General features: G+C 41.5%; 1 protein-coding gene across 8 annotated transcripts; it reads left to right on the top strand.

The window, feature by feature from the left end:
• Positions 1 to 1,799: 1,799 nt before the first annotated feature.
• On the top strand, positions 1,800 to 19,238 carry impg1b (interphotoreceptor matrix proteoglycan 1b). 8 transcript variants are annotated; one of them, XM_078089971.1, is made up of 20 exons: positions 1,800 to 2,389; positions 2,550 to 2,848; positions 5,638 to 5,853; positions 6,842 to 7,008; positions 7,124 to 7,152; positions 7,332 to 7,366; positions 7,469 to 7,515; positions 7,607 to 7,753; positions 9,130 to 9,188; positions 9,336 to 9,529; positions 9,607 to 9,948; positions 11,036 to 11,664; positions 12,076 to 12,165; positions 16,087 to 16,306; positions 16,428 to 16,638; positions 17,087 to 17,272; positions 17,373 to 17,556; positions 18,022 to 18,105; positions 18,294 to 18,312; positions 18,618 to 19,238. In XM_078089971.1, the coding sequence occupies exons 2-20, from the start codon at positions 2,782 to 2,784 to the stop codon at positions 18,635 to 18,637; spliced, it is 2,946 nt and encodes a 981-aa protein (XP_077946097.1). In that variant the 5' UTR covers positions 1,800 to 2,389; positions 2,550 to 2,781; the 3' UTR covers positions 18,638 to 19,238. The 8 variants fall into 8 exon arrangements, 5 of the variants coding, with proteins under 5 accessions (XP_077946097.1, XP_077946096.1, XP_077946099.1 ...); XR_013452830.1 differs by having other exon boundaries at positions 2,047 to 2,389; positions 17,506 to 17,556; XM_078089970.1 differs by lacking the exon at positions 18,294 to 18,312 and having other exon boundaries at positions 2,047 to 2,389.
• Positions 19,239 to 19,572: the final 334 nt, after the last annotated feature.

Below are 19,572 nucleotides of genomic sequence, written 5' to 3'. Positions count from 1 at the left end.
AAGATGAATCCCATTATTAGTATAGACCAATAATCCAGTGATTAACACATGACTCTACAAGAAATAGATTCCACTACCCTCTGTGGGGTGAATGACATCAGAATTTAATAGATATTTTGGGGAACATTTGGGGAACATCACTGATAATTGGCCTTCTCAATAACAATTACAAGCGGTTAGTAATTTCCTTCTCTTGCAATAACGATTCAGCAACAGACACATGGGGACCTCAACGTCTGGATTTTAATACTTAGTACAACAAGATTAATTGGATCAAGTAATTGCAATGTATGATGGTAATTCTAAATACAGATTCTTATAAATTAGTTGATTAAAATTTATATTGGTGTGCAATTATGATATTGAAACTACTTTCTAGTTGTGTTTGTAGATTAGCACAGCGATACGATATACATGTACAGCACTGAGAGCAATTTGGTCTTATCCCTACATTTTCTGTCCTATATTATTAGATAAATGATAGATTAAACACCTCTGTCCCCATAGGGGACACTATTAAACTAAACCGCCGCTTACACTGATAACTTTTTTGCGAATACGCTTTGGGTCTCGTGGATTACCAATCATAAAAGTGCAGTAATTGTGGGTTTTTTGCAAAGCTAACACAGCAAACATCACAGCTGTGTGCCCAATGGGATTTTAAGCTGTGCTAAACTGGTGTGGAAAAGTGAAATAGCGCATGATATCAACTAATACTGTTAATTCTCTGGTTTTTGCATCTGTGTAAATTAGATACAACGTTACCGCGCACACACAGACGCCGCAATGACTATGTTGCAGATACAACAGCAGAGGTGTGTTTTCATGTGGCTGACTCCCAGCAACACCTAGTCTCTCAGTCTAATGAGATAACCCCTTCTGACAGATTGCAAGTACCACTTTCCCTCTATTGCATAATTTAAACTGACCCCTCTAATTGGACAATGATTCAAGTCATCAGCCAGCGGGAGAAGGTCACGCTTGTCTGAATAAAATCCTGGTCAAGACTGACATGGATTTGTTCATCATGGGCAAAATATCAAAGTGATTCATGAATAAACACTGAATCAGAGAATATATTCTTAATCTGCACGACTCAGCTACATCATTAAACTTCGGCTGTTGCATTGGTGGCATCTTATTTTAGACTTAAATCTTTATGACAATGCTTGGGTCAAATGTATTTTTAATCCTCACCCTGAGCCAAAAATCTTTAACTTAAGCTTGACCAAGACCTGTGCCCCTGAACCCCCATCATCACAGGCTTATTCCACCAACTTCAGAAGACATTGATCATCCTGACCTCTGAACAAGCATTGTGAAAGGTTCAGCAAAGTACATCCTTCAGTAATAACGCATAGATACTGAAATGTAACTTGAACTCAGTGCTTGTGTTGGCTTCTGGTTTTAAACCCAAACTGTAGGAAATTGGATTTCTTCGTTGATTACTATTACAAACAGGTAAGATGGAATATATAGAACATGTGTAATGTGTTAGAAAACAAAACCTGTATATTTAAGGCCGTATATTTGGCAACTTCTGCCTCCAAGTGGCCCAAAAAACGAATAGTACTACTTCAAATTGTGTTACCGCAATCATTAGTTAAAGGTTCAGATTACTGTGTCAGAAAACAGCTCGGGTGGATTACGTTGCTCTTGAAGAGGCTTATTTACTGCAGCAAATTGTTAACAACCAACAAGGGCAGCTAATCCTCTTCACAGAATGCGGCGAGGGCGACTAACAACATGGAGCCTTCCCACCCTGATACTCAACAACAGGCGAGGCCTCGCATGCTTCCATAGTTGCTTCTGTCAGCACGATCAGCACCCAGCAGAGAGGATGAGAGGACACGTTAAGGAACAGACACATTCCCCATCCTGCTTCCTTTTTTTAACATTAAAAATGTTTATATGGAAAGACACCTGAGTAAATGCAGATGGACTGATTGGGTTCAGGCAGCAGAGGAGGATCCGACGGGTACATGAAAAAGGAAGGGGCGGGATTACAAGAACAGAGGCCTGAACTTGGCTGTGCAGCTCCAGCAGGAATGAAGTCCATTGTCCGACTGGAAGCTGGGTGAACAATACTGCCACAAAACTGCCACCCCGACCTCACTTGGCTTTGCTGTGCAAAGGCGTCCACGGAGGACAAAATCAACCGTAAAAGAGCGACGTGGAAGAGCTTTGGGGGGGGGGAGTGATATGTAGAGGCCAATAACAAAACCCAAACTGTTTGTATGATCAACTTAGAGAAACTCTGGGACTTGGATATCTGGTGGTTGGCCGATCCCCAAGTTTTTTCAGCTGACAGATGAGCGTCCAGAAGGTGGTTTAGAGGATGAGGCCAGGCGGCCACGTGGCCCGGCAGGGATTAAGCGGCAAGAAGAAGGTAAGGGGATTAGACTCCAAACGGAGCCTGCTTTTTTAACCTCTTTACCGTGGTCACACTGAGGGCGCACAAGGAAATTCTTCAGACAAAAACTGAAGTTCTTTCACTCTCCGTCCCTCCTCTCCGTCTCCTCGCTCCCTCCGCTCTTCCCCTCATGCAGCCACGACGGGGCTCCAGCGGGACGCAGAAGCAGAGCTGCAGCTGAAGGACTGAGCTGTGGCACAGACAGGAGCGGACTGGACCTGAAGACGCTGTGCCTGCACAGATGAGGACGGTCCTGCACACTCTGTGAATGGACTCCAGATAAAGCGATTCTGGATCGTGTTGTCGTTTGCGACAGTCTCTTTACAAATGACAACTTTAAGTTTGAAAGCCACATAAACTAGCTCATCATGCTTTTGAAGTCAGGACTATTCTTCATTTTGTGTCTGTTTACCCTCCAAGCAAGTCGAATCAAAGGTAAGAACCCTGCTGGGATGCTGGTTTTACTGCTATTCACCACACGGTTGAGATTTTTTCTTTCAGTAATTTAACTTCGTGGGATGTTTGGAGAAAGATTTCAAAAGTTTCAAAGTGCTACTTTTTTTTTGTTGGAAAATACAGATTCTACAATTGACAAAGATGATATTTTTCTAAAACGTACCTGGTTCAAGAATGACTTGAACTTGGGAACTTGGAAAATAACAAAGATCCCGTTCACATTAATTTACGTCAGTTAAAGTAAAGACCTTTCTGCAGGTTTTCTATCAATGAGGTCCTGCATCAGAGGAGACTTTATAAGATAGTTATTCACGTTAATGTCAACAATTTAAATTGTCTGAAAACTTCTGAAAAGGGCTATCTCATGCTCAGACAGATCTTTTGATCATTTTTTAAAAATACCAAGTAAACAGCGAGCCACTTTTACTGTCATGAATATTCACTATGAATTAAATGGGCATACTGGTATAATAGAGGAAGATCTCTTCATTTCACCAGGCATAGCAAACGCGTCCGCGCCGCTTGTCTGGTTCAGTGTGATGTGCCCGGGTGAGCTCATTATCCTGGAGGAAACAAAAGCCATTCTGTTCCCGGTGTCGCAGGACGCTAATCTTTTCTGGCTTGTAATTCTGCTGTGAGGCCTTTTTTTTCCTCGGTGGCACCGGGGCATTAAAAACTCGCTCAAACGCTCCCTCCTCTCACTCGGACCCTCGTGTCTCTGCATGTGAAAGTCAGGCTTCAGGCTTACCGAATTCCAAACGCCGACTTACAGTTTCTCTCGCTGGTGTGACTAATAATGGAAACGCACATGATGGATTTGGCAAAACAAAAGCAAAACCAAGCTTCTGACCTGCTGAACCTGAAGTTGTTGTCAGCTAAACGGGTCTGCCTGTCAAACAGTAAACTGGGGGACATTTGTCCACGAGCCACAGGCGTCATCTTGAACGTTCTTGGTGCTGAGCAAAATTTGGATTATGGACAATATCGGTCATTGTAGACTAGAGGTTGTTACACACGTGTAATACAGCGATTTACACTTTTTTCTCTTTTCTTGCCTTACAATTGATGTCACGCATAATATCAATGAATGCCTGTGATTTTTTCCACTCTTTCAATTTTATTCTAATTTCTTTACAATGACAATTAGAACTGCCCAGATTCACAGTCATGATTCTATAAATGCCACTCAGCCATATTACTTTATAATATAACATAGTTCAATGACAAGTAACGTCAAAAATGTGACGACACAAAGAAACTATGGGGTTAAATATGATAATCTGTACTAATCATCCAAATTATTCTTCTAATATGATTATCATAAGGCCTGCGACTAATGATCACCAAAGCCTGTCTCATAGCTCAGGGTGATCTGTTATTTTAATCCTTTTTTACCGACAACTTGAAAATTCTAATTTGTTGAATTTTTGTATTGTCATTTATGTTTTACATCCAAATACACCCTATTGTATATTAGCTAATGCTGCAGCTGGGCTAACGTGTTGCATTAGCTTGTTCAAGTCTTAGTAACATTGTGTTCACGTGCATGCAGCATACGTAACAATCTCTGCACTCTTTCTGTGTTATTCTTCCTCTGCTTGTGGTCCAGTGCTCAGAATGACTTCTTGATGCACAAATAGTTCCCTCTTGTGTTGTTTATCACCATCAAAATGCAGAATCCCCTGCTAAAAGCTTTGTGTCTGATGACAGTATAATAGTGAATTTCTTAGTTACACTCAATTGCTTTTTCATATTTTTCTTTTACCTCAATTCTCTCCTTTAATCTAAAGGACGCACAGTGTGGGTCTTATTCGTCAGTGCGTCTGATGATGCTCAGTTTCTGTTTTTGGGCTCATAAATCCTGGCTTATTGTCTTAGAAAGTCCTTTGAGGTTTGCCATTTGGCATAACAATCAGCCCTTTTCTTCCTAAATAGCTTTATTCAATGGGGTGGCACCCTGGATTGCGGTGTGGAAATATTCCTGTAATGCCAGGGTGTCTGAGCTTGTTTCATTCCTGAAGGTAATCTGAAATAAAGGGCAGATTTCCTCGTAATGTCTGCATGCAGGTCTGGCTGTGGTTGTAATTTCATGTGGTGTGATCGTTAGCCGCTAAAATCAACTCAGTATCCAAACCTTACTTTGTTTTTGACTTCTTTTATTTTCACCAGTGTGTGTGTATTTGCTCTACACACACACACACACACACACACACACACACACACACACACACACACACACACACACACACACACACACACACGCACACACAGCTTGATAGAGTTTGGTAACTTATTTGGGTTTAAGGTTCTGATTCCTTGATACACACCACAAGACTAAAATAGGATATTTTCATGGAATTTCAGCCATTTAGTTCCATGAATAAAGCAAACATGCAAGAGACAGATTCAAGTTCAAACGTATGCATCTGTGAAGTGATGGCAGTTCAATGTTGTGTTTAATTATACCTACGAAAGCCCGTGTTTCCACAATCCAGTTCATTGGGAAAGTTTTTTGTTAATATTTTAAAAGTTTCAGGGACAATATGAGATGACATCACGGTGTCGTCTTCAGGGATTTTGTCTTTCTAACAGAACGAGTGCAACTCCCTGTCATTTTAAAACACTCCTTTGCTCTGCTTGTTGCAATGCAAACTAAGCATTTTGTAGGTAAATGATAACCATGTTTTCCTAACTCAAACTCCATGTGCTGAATACTGTTTGAACATTTTTATATTTCTTCCCGACAACTTCCCCGCCTGCTCTTGCAGACCTACACGATCACGGTTTTTCCGGCCTCAGGGATGTGAAGTACAGACACTTTCTAGAAGCCTCCCGGCCGATCAGACACACCACAAATGTCAGAGCGGAGCGGGACGGACACCGGACGAAGAGGTCGGCGCTCTTCACCACGGGGGTCAAACTGTGTCCCCAGGAGACGGTGAAAGCGGTCATCGGCAGCCATCGGGCGTATTACAAGCTCAGAGGTATGTACTGGTTAATGTGCAACTTTTTACAAAATAATGACATTTTATGGTTCCAAATAATCTGTGTGAAATCTCAATGAAGCACTCAAGCATATTTTTGTGCAGTTGTGAAGTTTTGTGTTTGACTATCATACATTGAGGTTAGTACAAATGTCTGATATTTGTTTTATTTTAGAACCCGTGACATTTATGTGATTATATGACGTTGTGGTTTAAAGGATACACACAGTGAAGCACCTGATATAATAAAGTTAAATGCAATTATCTTTTGTCCGAGAGGAATGAACTGCGGATGATTCAATGGGGGATGATTGCCAGCGCGGCTGTCACAATGGCAAATAATACAAATACAAACGGCTGCAATGCCGTATGATTTTAAAATGAGGCAGATTCATTTGTTGTATCCCAGGTAACCGTTTAAATTCAGAAAATTTGTTTGTCGGAGAATAAATTTCCCACAGGCATCACGACATCAGACGAATTTTGCCAATAGAGGCAACTAAAATATATTGACGCTTCAGGGGGTGTTTGTGCTCATGATTTTAATAACCACAAAATTGTCACGGATTTGAATATAGCGTTTGACATTTACTTAAACGGGCATTCCAACGTTTTGGGCTTTTCCATTTATACAATGTTAAATATTTGTTTTGATGTATTATAGCATTATGCCATCGTGGACTGTTATGTGCTGTGTATCTATAAGTAAAATGCATTGAAAGGTTTCTCTGAGGGGAGCAATGATATGAAATTTCTCAATCAAAGAAAACTCCCCCCGATGCAGAGGTGCCAAGATCATCAGTAATTTGATTTTGCCTTTTAGTAATTTCTATCCTGCCCTTCCAGCAAATGTATATAATGCTCTGTCCAGTTAGCCGTTATTTTTTCCCCACATACAATTATATTGGTCTCATTTATGGTTATTTCTCATATTTTTGGAGAAAAAGTCAAAACAAAACATCCCAACAGTGATGCGACATCTCTTCAGTCTGTCAGGAAGTGATATGGGAAGCGTTTCGGATCTTCTTGGACAGAGTCCCAAACTCAGAGGAGTACAGCGCCTGGCTTCATACCTGCCAGCATGAAAACCTCTGCATGGACGACCTGGCCCAGAACTTCAGTAGCTCTCAGGAGCATCTGGACATGGTGGCCGAAGTGAGTGAAGCATGCAAACACATCAACAGGACAACTTTTATGGACGCCTGGTAGTTTTCTCCTCAGTCTTTAATTGTGAAGCTGCACTAGCTGATATCTTGTTTCTTATTTCTAGAAAGTAGCCGAGCAAGATGAAAGTGAAGGGTATGTGCAAACTTCTTTCCCAACTTTTGTATTAAATGTGAACCAAAATATGTATGTTTTGTATGGTTTAGAAAGGGCGGAGTGGGCAAAGTGTTCTCATTGTCAGGAGCCAATGAAAACATCAGAGGAGCATTTGTAACAATCCTTCTGAATTTGTAACAAAAGTGTTTCATTTCCAGGCTTGTGGCTGGATTCACAGAGGCAGGAAGGGATTGTGAGTTGAACGCTAACGCACAAATGTTGTTTAATGAAAGCAATGCCATTACTTAAAGATCTTAAGCAGCTATCAAAAAAGTAAAGAAAGGTTTTGTCCCAGGCACCTGGACACCCCCAACGATTCTGCTACCGACAGAGAGTGAAGTGGTAAGTTAACGTTTCAGAATCACAATTCACTGTTTTGAATATCTCACAATCGGAGCACGTTCAAAATCACCGTTTCGCTCTCCACTGCCAGATTCGAGAAGACCACAACATGATTAAAGAGAACTATGAGGAGTACGTTGTCGAGTTCAGAGTCACCATCGTCGACCCGACGTACAGCAAGCTGTTCACTGACCCGACGGCGAAGTACAGTGACATCGAACGAGAGCTCACAGAAAGGGTGAGAGACAATGACAGTTTGCCCCTCTCCAAACACACTATGCCCCTTGATAGCAGAGCTGTGTTTTAAAAACGCTTCACGGTGTAACTGAGGCCGATAAAACCCTGGAAGACAGACATAAGACATAAGGAAAGGAGCAAGTGAGATGCATTTGCATTGGACATTGTCTCACCTGCAACCTACAGAATAGAAGGCCGGCTCCTCTGTCTGGGTCTGAATTCCTCTTCCCCTTTTCTGTCCTCGCTTCACAACAGTTTTGTGTCATTATACAAGATGAATTACAACGGCATCAATTTCATTTACAGCTTAACACTGCATTGAGTGTGCATCCGGGCTGATTGATTGCAAAAAGTGATTTAAAATGGGGTATTTAGTTAAGACCTCACAAGCCTGATATAGTCAATGATACTTGATTAGATCTTACTAAGAGGGCATTGACTGACACTCTAAACTCAGCTGTTAGGAATTACTTGTACCAATTCCTTTTTTGAAGAACTGATTGTTCAAACGTATCCACTAGAAAAGGCAAAGATCCCATACGCATTGATCTTCTGTTTTTTTAAGATGGTCTCAAGAAATGGTTTCAAGAAGAATAGTGTGCACTAATACTAATCAGGTCAGGTCAAACTTTATTGTTAAACCTGCATAAATAATAACAATAATGGAAATAATTGCTTCTTTCAAGCAACAAGCTTTTGTTGTTTTGCAGCCTGCTGGAACATGAGTATCTTTATTTAACCTTCGTGGTTTTTACCAATTCTTACATTTTTTTACTCTCTCTACCTGTTGCAGGTTTGACAGTCACTAACTTTGCCCGTCAACTTCAGATACTGCTGCTTCCCTCCTCTCCTCCTTCCCTCCTCTCCTCTCCTCTCCTCCTTCCCTCCTTCCTTCCTTCCTTCCCTGCTGCTGTTGTGTTTCAACCTTTTTCTATCAAGGTGACAACTTTGTACCCAGAATGCACACCTGTACCCAATCCCCTAATCGGCTCCCCGGCCCACACTAATGGCCACTCATCTTCTTCTGCTTGTTATAACCATATCACTGCATCTATGGCCAAACGGCAGAATAGCATAACAATTCATATATTTCCGTAACTGGAACCAGGGAATCTCTCCCAATTTGCATTCATTTTCTGTCTATTATAGATTGACTGTTGACCAATTGTTGCAGCTCGAGTACAATGCAGTATTTGCAAATGTCCTATGTTGTTTTTATTGTCTGATTTGTTTATGCCCAATGGAAAAAAAATATGCAAAATGTATATTTAATCCTTCAGTTACAAAAATCTCTGAACAACAAGTCCAATACTGCAAACCACATTGAGAAAAAAGGCTCATGTGTTTTTTTCCACCACTTGTTTTGCTTTTCTTTAGATGGTTCGTGTGTTTGAAAAAGTTCCAGGATTCAAAGAGATTCGGGTCCTCGGATTCCGGTGGGTTCCAAGAGACCAAAAAAAAGACACAAATGACGACTGAGATGACTTTTATTATAGTGTCGGATAGAAATATGACATCCACAAAAAAGAATGTGATTTCTGCCAGTTATGAGGGTTTGTGACATGACTCGTTGTGTCCATCAGCTCAGAGGACGTGTCTGTGCGATACGCCGTCGTCTTTAATGGAGAAACGGAGCTCAACGATGAACCCGGCGGTCTTGAGGGGCTTGAGAAGGACAATGATGTATATGCCCCTAAACTGAAGCACATTATCGTTAAGGCCTTAAAACAGGATCTGTCCCTCCCGCTGGACATACAGACACTGAGCTTCGAGACGGGTAACAAAAACAGCACATTAACTGAATAGAATGGCTCGGAATGAGATGCTAAAGCTGCACGAACGCTTCCTTTCCAGGAACCGCGGTGTATCCGGTGGCCGAGCTCGGCATGAACCCCGTGGAGGCGCCCGAGGACGACGCCACGCAGGCGCCAACGGCGGATTTGGAGAACTCTTTGGAAGCTTTTGGAACCAAACCAGAAACACACACGTTTGTGCCTTTCATACCAAACGTCGTCCCAGAGATGATTTCCACCGTCACCGACCAGACTCCTTTAGTTTCGTCGGTAGAGGAGGAATCCACAGAAGGTGGTGAGTCTGGAGACATTAAAAAACCAGAAGCAAAAGTGGAAACAGTCACAAGGCGGGTAGAGGAAGCAGAGCCGGAGCTGGGGGAGACGTCGGCATCCGATGGCGGAGGTGAGGCGGAATAGGAAAAAGGACTGGTGACACGAGGTTAAGGCAACTTCAGGTTCAAATGTTATTTTAAAAGCAGAATGTTCAAGTTCAAGCAGCAGGGACACATTTACGGAGTCAAAGCCGTGTTGAGTAGTATGTATACACACACCGGAAACATCCCCAGGCTAGAAAGGTTAGAGTGAGAAGTATATTTTAATCTTAATTGTTGATGCCAAAGAAATGACTAATTGTCTGACTGGAGACCTCTAAAATAAGAATTGACTTGTTATAAATGGAGGAGAAAATTGATTATACGTCTCATACCAATTTACCAATTGAGCTTTGCTGCTTTTTGATTTATGACCATTCAACAGCACTTTAATTGATTAGTCTGGTATTGATCCACACTAGGTGGTGAAGACGTATCTGTTTTCGCTGTATCTTTATGTACTAAAACACAGCTTACAACATTAACATTAAACCCAACCTGAGAATAACTAACTGGATGATAAATTATAATTTTCAACAACCATTATCGCAAACTTGACAAACTCGACCAACTTTTAAAGTCACTTGAAAGTAAATATCAGCAATGGACTGTAATTGTCAATGCAGCTTTGCTTTGTGTGCAGCGAGTGACGAGCAAACTGTTCTTTTGTCCGCAGTAAAAATGCTGCACAATATTTTTGTGAGATAAAAGCATGTTGTGAATTTTTAATGAACATGGACTCACATATTACTCAGTAACTGGACTAATGTACAAAGAAAGGGTTTGAGTTAATGGACATATCCTACACAGCCACCACAGGAATCGACTTCTACAAATAGAATACTAACAAGTTAGCGGCGAAGACTTGCACTTAAACAGAGAGCTGGGAAACCATGATAAGTGTAGCATAATGCTTATCTGCAACTGTGCAGCAATGCAGTTTAAATGAAGATTTTTTAATTGTTTATCAGTGTTATTCCTGACGCTTCGAACTATGTTATAGCCGGAGAAACCCGATGCAATAACTCATAACAATTAGTGGACTTGTGTATTTATCTTATATTAAATAAACTCATTCTGGTCTTAAAACTTATTTTCTAAAATGTTTTATTTTGAAAGAACCTGAACCAGAGGATGAGGTCACCGAGGAACGTCCAACGCAACAGAATGAGGACCATCCTTTAGCGGCCCCCGACTCCAAACCAGAAGAAGCACTCACCGATGCAGCTATCGAGGTTAACTTGGACTCACCAGGGTCCGCAGATCCCCCCGTTACCGAATTGTCTGTGGTGGAAGCAAAAGTCCCAATCCCCACAACATCATCTCACGAGGAGTTGTTCCAAGGCCTTGAACCAGCGTCAGGTGGGAGTGTGAGTGGACCCTCCGAGGACAGGGACGAGTCGAGTGGAGGGCCCAGCGGAGCGGCCCCGGTTTCAACGGGCTCGCCCCCTGAGAACATTCAAGATGATACGAGCTCAACTGTGAACGGGGTCCAGGTGGAAGTGACGGAGCCTCTGGGAGACGAGAGCGGCAGCGGATTTCCCTCCGGGTTCGACGAACGCCCGGCTGAATCCACTGCTGCACCGGCTATGAGACAAGTCAGCACCCCTGTGATGACCGCAGTGGATAAGGGGAAAGAATTGGTGGTTTTCTTTAGCTTGAGGGTCACTAACATGATGTTTTCTGATGGCCTGTTCAACAAGAGCTCCCAAGAGTATAAATCACTGGAGAATACCTTTCTTGAGCTGGTAGGTACACACGCTTTTGTGTTGGATGTATTGATTTTGCATGCTTCATTTTCATATTGTTTTTTTTAACTGAACCTTAAACATGTGATGAAAGTACATTTGTGCAATATATGCTGTACAACTTAGATTTATATTGTTGTTTAGTAGGAGTATTACTATTTTGTAGTAGCCCTAAATTGGTGCTCAATCTAAATTTTGTTTTACAGACTTCCCAAGTGTGGATGCACTTTGCCACGAGCCTTATTCTCGCATTTTTTAATCTTAAAATGAACAGCAGATAAAAAGGAATTCATGTTTTTTCATAGAAGTCTTTAAGTGTGATATGGCTTCAACCAATGGCAGTGTGCTTATGATTTCATTTCAGAGAAGCCATTGTGTCAGCAGTATAAAGAATCATTCTGTTTCACTTAGACACAGCACTCTGGGTCCAGACACTCGCCAAATCCTGGAGCTTCCAGTAAATCTGGGCCTGGGAGGCAGAAGACTTTAGCTTCCATACCGGTATTTCTTTCCATATTGGAACTACATCTCCAATGCCTCCGAGAGAGCATGACCTTTCTATTTCTTTACTAACATTTTTGAGATGCAGTCTCTAACAATCTGAAAGCACCTAACATTTCTATACATTAGACATTAGACATTAGATCTTCCTGCTGCAGCTACTGTTGATTGCTTTTATCCGTGTCCAGCTCTAATGTTCACAAGCAGTTTATTTTTTTTTGTGTTTTGCCTTAATTTTTTGAACTTTGCTAAATGTTGGGAGATTTCATTGGCTGTTTGGATTCAGTTTGACTAATATTTTGACACATCATTTCATATAGTTTGTGTCAGCAAGGGATTTGCCCAAAGTTCTGGGCTACAATGTCAAAAGAGGCTGCGGCTATTAAGTAGAAAGAGATTAACTTGCAAAATGGTATTGAAGTAAAATGGATGCTGATGTTGAAACCTGCTCTCAAATATCAATTCAACATACAGCGTAGCTGAAACCAGCATCCGGTTAGTTCATCTGAGCACAAAGATATGAAACAAGCAGAAATAGCTAGCATGGCTCTATCCAAAGCCAACGCGGTCAACCTGCGGGAGATCAAATAAGTTTGCGGGCTCTGATATTACCAGCAGAGGTTGCCAGGCAACCTAATGGTGACAACGAGAACTTAGAAAGTGACCTGCACGGATGCGGCAATCAGGACACATAACCACATATATTATAAGATATATTTCTCTGTGGACGTTGTTACCTTTGGACAAAGCAGAGCTAGCTGTTTCCCCCTGTTCTAGTTATTATGCTAAGCTAAGCTAACTGTCTGTAGCCTTATATTTAAGTGGACACACATGAAAATGGAGCTGATCTTCTCATCTAACTCTTGGCAGAAAGACATTATGTTTCCCAATGTCAATGTTCTGATTTCTTCTCCGGTGTGATTTACTATAGATGCTGCTTGTTGAAATTGCTTATGTGTATCAGCAGGTAGCAATATCAGCTGTGGGACTATGAGTGTGGGTTTATGTGTGCAGTGTAAGTCTACCAAGACTAGCGTTAGTTCCCCACCAACAAGTTTCATTTCGTTTGTTCGTTTTGTTCTCCTATGTACGTTTGTGCATGTTTCGAAGCCTTAAAGATACATTTGCAGAGTGAATGAATGAGTACGTAGATTGATGTCGGGTTAGTAGACCTAATAAGAAAGTCACGCAGTAAATAGCCTGTGGTAGTCTGAGTCATGAGACTCGGGTCTGAGGTTTGTTACTTGTGGTAAGAAGCTTTACGTAATGCTGGTTGGTTCCAGCAGCGGACACATCGTGCTATTGATGGCTTCAATCTTCTTAGTGCGACATCACTCAGGTTACATCTGTATGCGTGATGCAGTGCAATTACTGTGGTGGTTATTTGTTGTTGAAAGACTAAAAAACTATTTGTATGTACTACGATAAACAAAAAGACATTGAAATAAACTAGATTACAGACTGGTGGAGGTCATTTAGTTTCGGAGCATTTGTGTGTAAATGCACATATGTTTGATCATCGCCGCGATGTTCTCTTTTACATCATTTGTCGTATTGCTCCTTCCCCCTAAAAAAGACTTTTACATTTGTTTTATCTCCTTGGAGGCGGTTGAGGACTGTGCCATACTAGCGTATATCGAAGCAACAAACATCATTTGACATCCCTATTTAGTGACACGGCTTAGTCCCAGGTTAAAGGAGGGGATATATTTCAGGCTTATCAGTGTCCCTGATCTGTGTTATGTAAACGCCTCAACGTCGAACTGAGAAGGTGCATCCAAATTGGATTGTGCACTTGCTGCAATGCCAAGGAGCAGAGGCAATGTGAGCTGATGTAGGTGGGAGTTTTTTAGCCGATGGGTTGAGAAAAAAAAGCTAATATTATAGTATATTTTGATCAATTATTATATATATTATATAATATATTATATATATTATTTGTATATATAGTAAAAGACAAGTGCAAATTTAATTATCTGTTATGAATTTGATCTGGTTTAATTTCGTGCAGGATGCATCGTTAACTCATTAGAAACTGAAAATGTTTTTTATGGATTCACTATATCGATAGAATCAGTCTCTGCACAGGATCAGTACAAAAATCAAAAGCAATAGTTAAAAAAAACCTCTCCATCTCCAATCCTTTAATGGTTGCCCAAACCATGGTTATTGCGGCTTTCCCATATTAATCACTGTATTTAGTTTCCTGGCAAAACTAATGGGGTCAGACGTTTGAAATGGTAAGTATTTACCGTATACTGTCTAATACTCTATCCCATTAGGAATAGTGAACATATCTTCCTTTAAATGGGCCGCTTAGGCAGAGAGAAAGAGACACATAGAAAAACAAATATTTTAAACTGGCTCATAAATGAATGAAAAGTAGCAGGACAAATAAGAATAAGAAAAATGTCAAATAATATCCGCAGCCCATTTAAATGGACATGATGTAATGTTTTGCTGCGTATTGGACCCCATTTGTGATACAGTACATTCATTTTCTCTCAGTCTCATATATATGAATAGATATATGTAAACCATTAGCTTACAGCGCCTTCCAATTCCTCCTGTTTGCCTCCATTACTCCTGTACCTACTGGTTTGTAAAGCAACCAATAAAATTGGACATGGAGGTTGGAATTATTTTATTTCTTACCTTAAATCATGAAAAAAAAATGCATTTCCGTAGAGGCATAATATTCCTTGACGTTTCTTTTTTTCAACATCAGAGAGGGGATGTTAAATCAGGTCTTCCAAAACAAGAACCAGTAGATACATGTGTAACAAGAGAGAAGCATGTGTGCTTGTGTTATCGCGCTGACTGCATTATGTCTACTGTTCCTCCTCCGTCTACAACACAGACTGAGCACTGAGGAACTGGGCTTTGACCTCGCGTGGAAGGCAACAGGGTCGACTGCGCAGATTGGCATCTAATGTATAGTGTGCGATTGAGACAAATGGACGAGCCGGCCGCGTGTCCACTCGCAGCGCAGGCCGTTGCCCTTCTGCTCGGAACCTGGTACTCGCTAACAGACTATTACCTACAGGGAACTCGCCCCCCCCCCGGCCCGCCCCGTGAGCCCTGTGCCGGTGATAAGTGAAGAAACCCAATCAGAGCAGAACTCTTATCTGCGGCTTGACAGCCAGGCCGGCTTTAGCGGCGTAATCTCTCCCTCTCGCACAGCGGCGGTTTGATGTTGGCCTCATCTGTAGTGAACGTGAAGTGGCTGGAAAGAGAGCGCTCCAGATCGATGAACATTGATGTGGGTCCATTACTTCAGCTGGTTGACTTCCTTCCCCGCCTGAACATTGCCACCGCCATCCGTCCGAGTCCATAGTCTTAATAGATTGGTTTTTCCAGTAATGTGAGCCGTCCGAATTACTGGGAATATAAAATGTGGGAGCATAGATTGGATTTTATTGCAGAGATGTTTTTTTTGTGATACTGTGGACTGTTTCTGCCTTTCAAAGGCAGAAGTAAACGACAAAAAATACATTTAAAATATGATTTTAAGGCATCCAAACCGCATCAAATAATGTTAAATCCACTAGAGTCAGAGGGGACGGCAGTAATTATTACTTTGCTTTGCTTTGCTAACTACCTTTGGCTACACTGGTTTTTAATACTGGATTTGACTTGTTCAGTGTTGTGTCTATTCACCTTTTGTTTTCTGCTCTTCGCCGACGTAGTAGCATGTTCTGTGTTCTGTGACAGGATTTCATGCTTTTTAATTATGACCTATTCATAGCGTTCACACTGTTAAATGTGACCTGAATAATTCAAAATCAGCGGTGCTACGACAACCTCGATACTGTCAGTGTGGAAGTAAAACTACAGGTCAACAAGCACTAAGCTGCCCTGGACTTCTTCTAAGGAGCACTGAGATGTTTATGACTTTACTTTCCTCCATCTTCCCCACAGCTTCTGCCATACCTCCAATCCAATTTGACTGGATTCAAGCAGCTGGAGATCCTCAACTTCAGGAACGGCAGCGTTGTGGTGAACAGCAAAATGAAACTGGACAAGCCGGTACCTTATAACGTCACAGAAGCAGTTCACTGCGTGCTGGAAGATTTCTGCAACGCAGCTTCCAAACGTCTCGACATAGAGATCGACAGTCGCTCTTTGGAAGTGGAACCAGGTGAAATGCCGCTGCAGCAGAAACCCTGTTAACAAAAAAAAAAAGCCCTTTCTGCCCTGCATCAGTTAGCGAGAGGTGGTGCGCTGATCTCTGCTCTCCCTCCTCTCTCGGTTGGCGTCAGGTGACCACGCGGACTCCTGTAGGTTCCTGGCCTGCAACGAATTTTCTCGCTGCGTTGTGAACAGCTGGACCCAGGAGGCAGAGTGTTTGTGTGAGCCGGGTTACAGCGCCGTGGACGGGCTGCCGTGTCAGAGCACCTGCGCTCTGCAGCCGGACTACTGCCTGAACGGGGGCATATGTGAGATAATCCCGGGGCACGGAGCCGCCTGCAGGTACACAGGGCCGCACGGATGAGCGACTTCAAAATGGCACATTTGAACTGCGACATGGACCATTTTGCTTCCGCATGCTGACCGTTTCAAAAGCCCGGCTTGAGTCTTTAGACTTGTTTTCTGTTAGCTATTCATGTGCACAGACACAAACAGTGACTGTACGATGGTTAATTCAAGGACATTCGAGACTTGGATGTCGGTTTGACTCTTATTGGTGTATTCAAAAAAATCTCAGTATTTTTTCATGAATCATTCAGTTATCTAGTCAGAAAAAGTGATTTAATATTGGAAGCTTCAGAAATGTGAGGAAAAGCTGTTTATCTGTTTATTGACTATACCATGATGTATTTATTAGTTTACGCTTTTTTCCTTAAAAATCAAAAAGAGAAACTACGTGTTCACAGGGCGACTTCTCTCTGACCTGAATACGTCTTTGGGTTTCGTTCAGATGTCCTGTAGGTAAATTCTGGCACTACCACGGAGAGCGCTGCAACGAGCTGGTGTCGATGCCGGTGGAGCCTCCGCTCATTGTAACCTGCCTGTTGGGAAGCCTCTGCTTCGTTTTTGCCCTCATCGGCATTCTGATGTTCGTTAACAAGAAATGTATTAAGACCAGAAAGGCGATCACGTTGGTGTAAGTACGAGCCCTTTCAGTCCTCATATTGCAGCGATTTTGTGATCTTTTGTATTGAAAGCATGTTTACATTCACCACCTCATCTCCTTTACATTGTAGGCCTACCCTTGCTCCCTATGCCTTTGAGAATACTTTGAGGGTCAACCCCGTGTTTGAGAATGATGATGGTGTCTTAACTCAAGTGTCCACATTGCCATACCCTTCAAGCTCTTCTTCTTCCCAATCCCAACAGTCTGAACAAGAACATTTTGCCTCAATTGAAAATATACATCTGAGTATTGAGGTACACTGTGCTATATTTGCACAAATGACTAAATACTAACCTCGAACCTTCCGACTTCAGTAGTATAAACTAATACTTGCGCTTTTGAGAGGGTGTCAGAGGAACCCTTTCAAAAGGCTTTTTCCTTCTCATCCTTTCATACGTTTCACATTTGTTTTGCATCTCAAACTTCACACTCACCATCACAGTGGACAAACTAGCTGATGCAACTTTATGTTTTAAACCATGCTGAGTATTATTCTGATGGTAATTAAATGTTCCTGATACACAAAATCACACGATAACTTTAAACTTGCATGCTATCCATATTTTTAAAGACACTGAACTCTGCAGAAGTGGCTCTAGCTTTAATCTCCTGAGGTAGATCTTTCCTTCTGGCAGATCCTTGTAGTGATGATGTTGACTGCTTTTGTTGCCTCTGCCTCTGGTTCCATAATTTATTAATGAAGCACACTGTCTCCACAGATCCCCCGACAACTCTACACAACCAGATCAGAAAAGTTAGTCTCAGAAATGGTGGACTTCCATCAGTGCATACCACACAATGAGGTGAGGACCCAAAAGCCAAATCCTGAAAGACCCAAGCAAAAAGTATGAGGGGGAAAAAGTGTTGGACAATTTGATGAAACATGTTCAGAAAATTGAACTATAAAAGGGACTTCATTCACCTTTAGACAACCAACATGCATTTGAAGTGTTTTTGATATTCAATAACCTTTACTTCAAATATCTTACAGCTCTATGATGCGTGCAAAGGTAAAACATATACGCACGATGTCCCTGCTGAAATTTGACTTACAAACCAAATCATAGTTAACATTCAAGCATTTAAACAATAGCTGAAATATCATTGTGGGAAATTGTCAAGTATTAACCATGAATGATTTTCATGATCCGTGTGAATCAGTGCCCATCCAATGAAAGTCCCCGTCTTGAATTTAAGGACGTTATTTGATTCACACAAAGCAAACACCTCAAAGAGCCACGAGGATATTCTTCCATATATTGCAGTATTCCAACGGCAATAAGCTATTTGTCATTGCTTCTCTTTTCTCTTCTAGACGTGGCGCCCGCAAACTGAATACAGAACGTGCCGTCTTTTAAGGGCATCAGATAACGAATGTTTTGAAGTCAGCGCTCTTTGATGGGACCTTGCTTGTCAGCGGAGCAGCTGACACAGTGACACAGCGCATAACAGGAGGTAGCAGAGACTGTGTTTAACTTTAAATGGAAGCGATGGTAGGCCAGTCAAAAAGGTGTTTAACGTGTTGAAATTAATTGTTATTCATAGTGATCAAAGCGTCTTGTTAGACAGTGAGCTATGGATATTTAAGTGGAAACTAATATTTATTCTATATATTGAATGGTAGGAACATTTCCTGGTTAGTCTTCGCAAAAGGATGTTCTTTCCTCACAATGAGGTATTTATTATTTACAACTTGATACACTCGGTGGTATCTTGAATTTAGACTGTAAAAGCTATATTTTAACCTTATACCCCAAAAAGAGAATGAATGTAAAGGTCTGTTGATTTAGGTCATGACACATTCATTGTTCATATAAACATTGGTTGCTGAGCTGTATCTGTCCTATTCAAAATAATCTTCCAACTAATCATTTCTGTTTTGATTTTTTTTTACACATTTTGCATTTAAAAGCAAAAAATAAAATGTTCTTTTGCATACATTTCGTTTTGTTCCTTTTTGAGAGTCTCGTTGTCTGCGCTGAGGAATAAAAAGCAATTCATTGATGGACGACTACGGTCAAATCCAGTTTTTCTACGGTTGATCAATGTATTTATATAATCATCTACTGCTCTTTGTTGTTATTTTAACACAAAAGCAGAAAAACACCTACAAATGAGAAGCCCAGTTTCAATCCACTTCACCACCTAATGCGATTGAGCTTTGAACGAGTGACGCCATCCACCTCACATTACCCTTTGTCGAATAAATCTACAAATCTTTATCCGCTGTTACCGTCAGGATGTCAGATCCGTTTACAGAGCACTGACCT

This window comes from Gasterosteus aculeatus, chromosome 15 (assembly GCF_964276395.1).
Source record: "Gasterosteus aculeatus chromosome 15, fGasAcu3.hap1.1, whole genome shotgun sequence".
Lineage (NCBI taxonomy): Eukaryota > Metazoa > Chordata > Actinopteri > Perciformes > Gasterosteidae > Gasterosteus > Gasterosteus aculeatus.
The sequence above is the reverse complement of the archived record's forward strand: the minus strand, read 5'-3'. Positions and strand labels throughout refer to the sequence as shown.

What these genes read in the sequence shown, in the direction of transcription:
- impg1b (XM_078089970.1), top strand. Translation starts at nt 2,782, where the DNA reads ATGCTTTTGAAGTCAGGACTATTCTTCATTTTGTGTCTGTTTACCCTC. An exon ending in GTCGGCATCCGATGGCGGAG is followed by an intron (nt 9,949 to 11,035) that starts GTGAGGCGGAAT and finishes TTATTTTGAAAG; the next exon opens with AACCTGAACCAGAGGATGAG. An exon ending in AGAAAGGCGATCACGTTGGT is followed by an intron (nt 17,273 to 17,372) that starts GTAAGTACGAGC and finishes TTTACATTGTAG; the next exon opens with GCCTACCCTTGCTCCCTATG.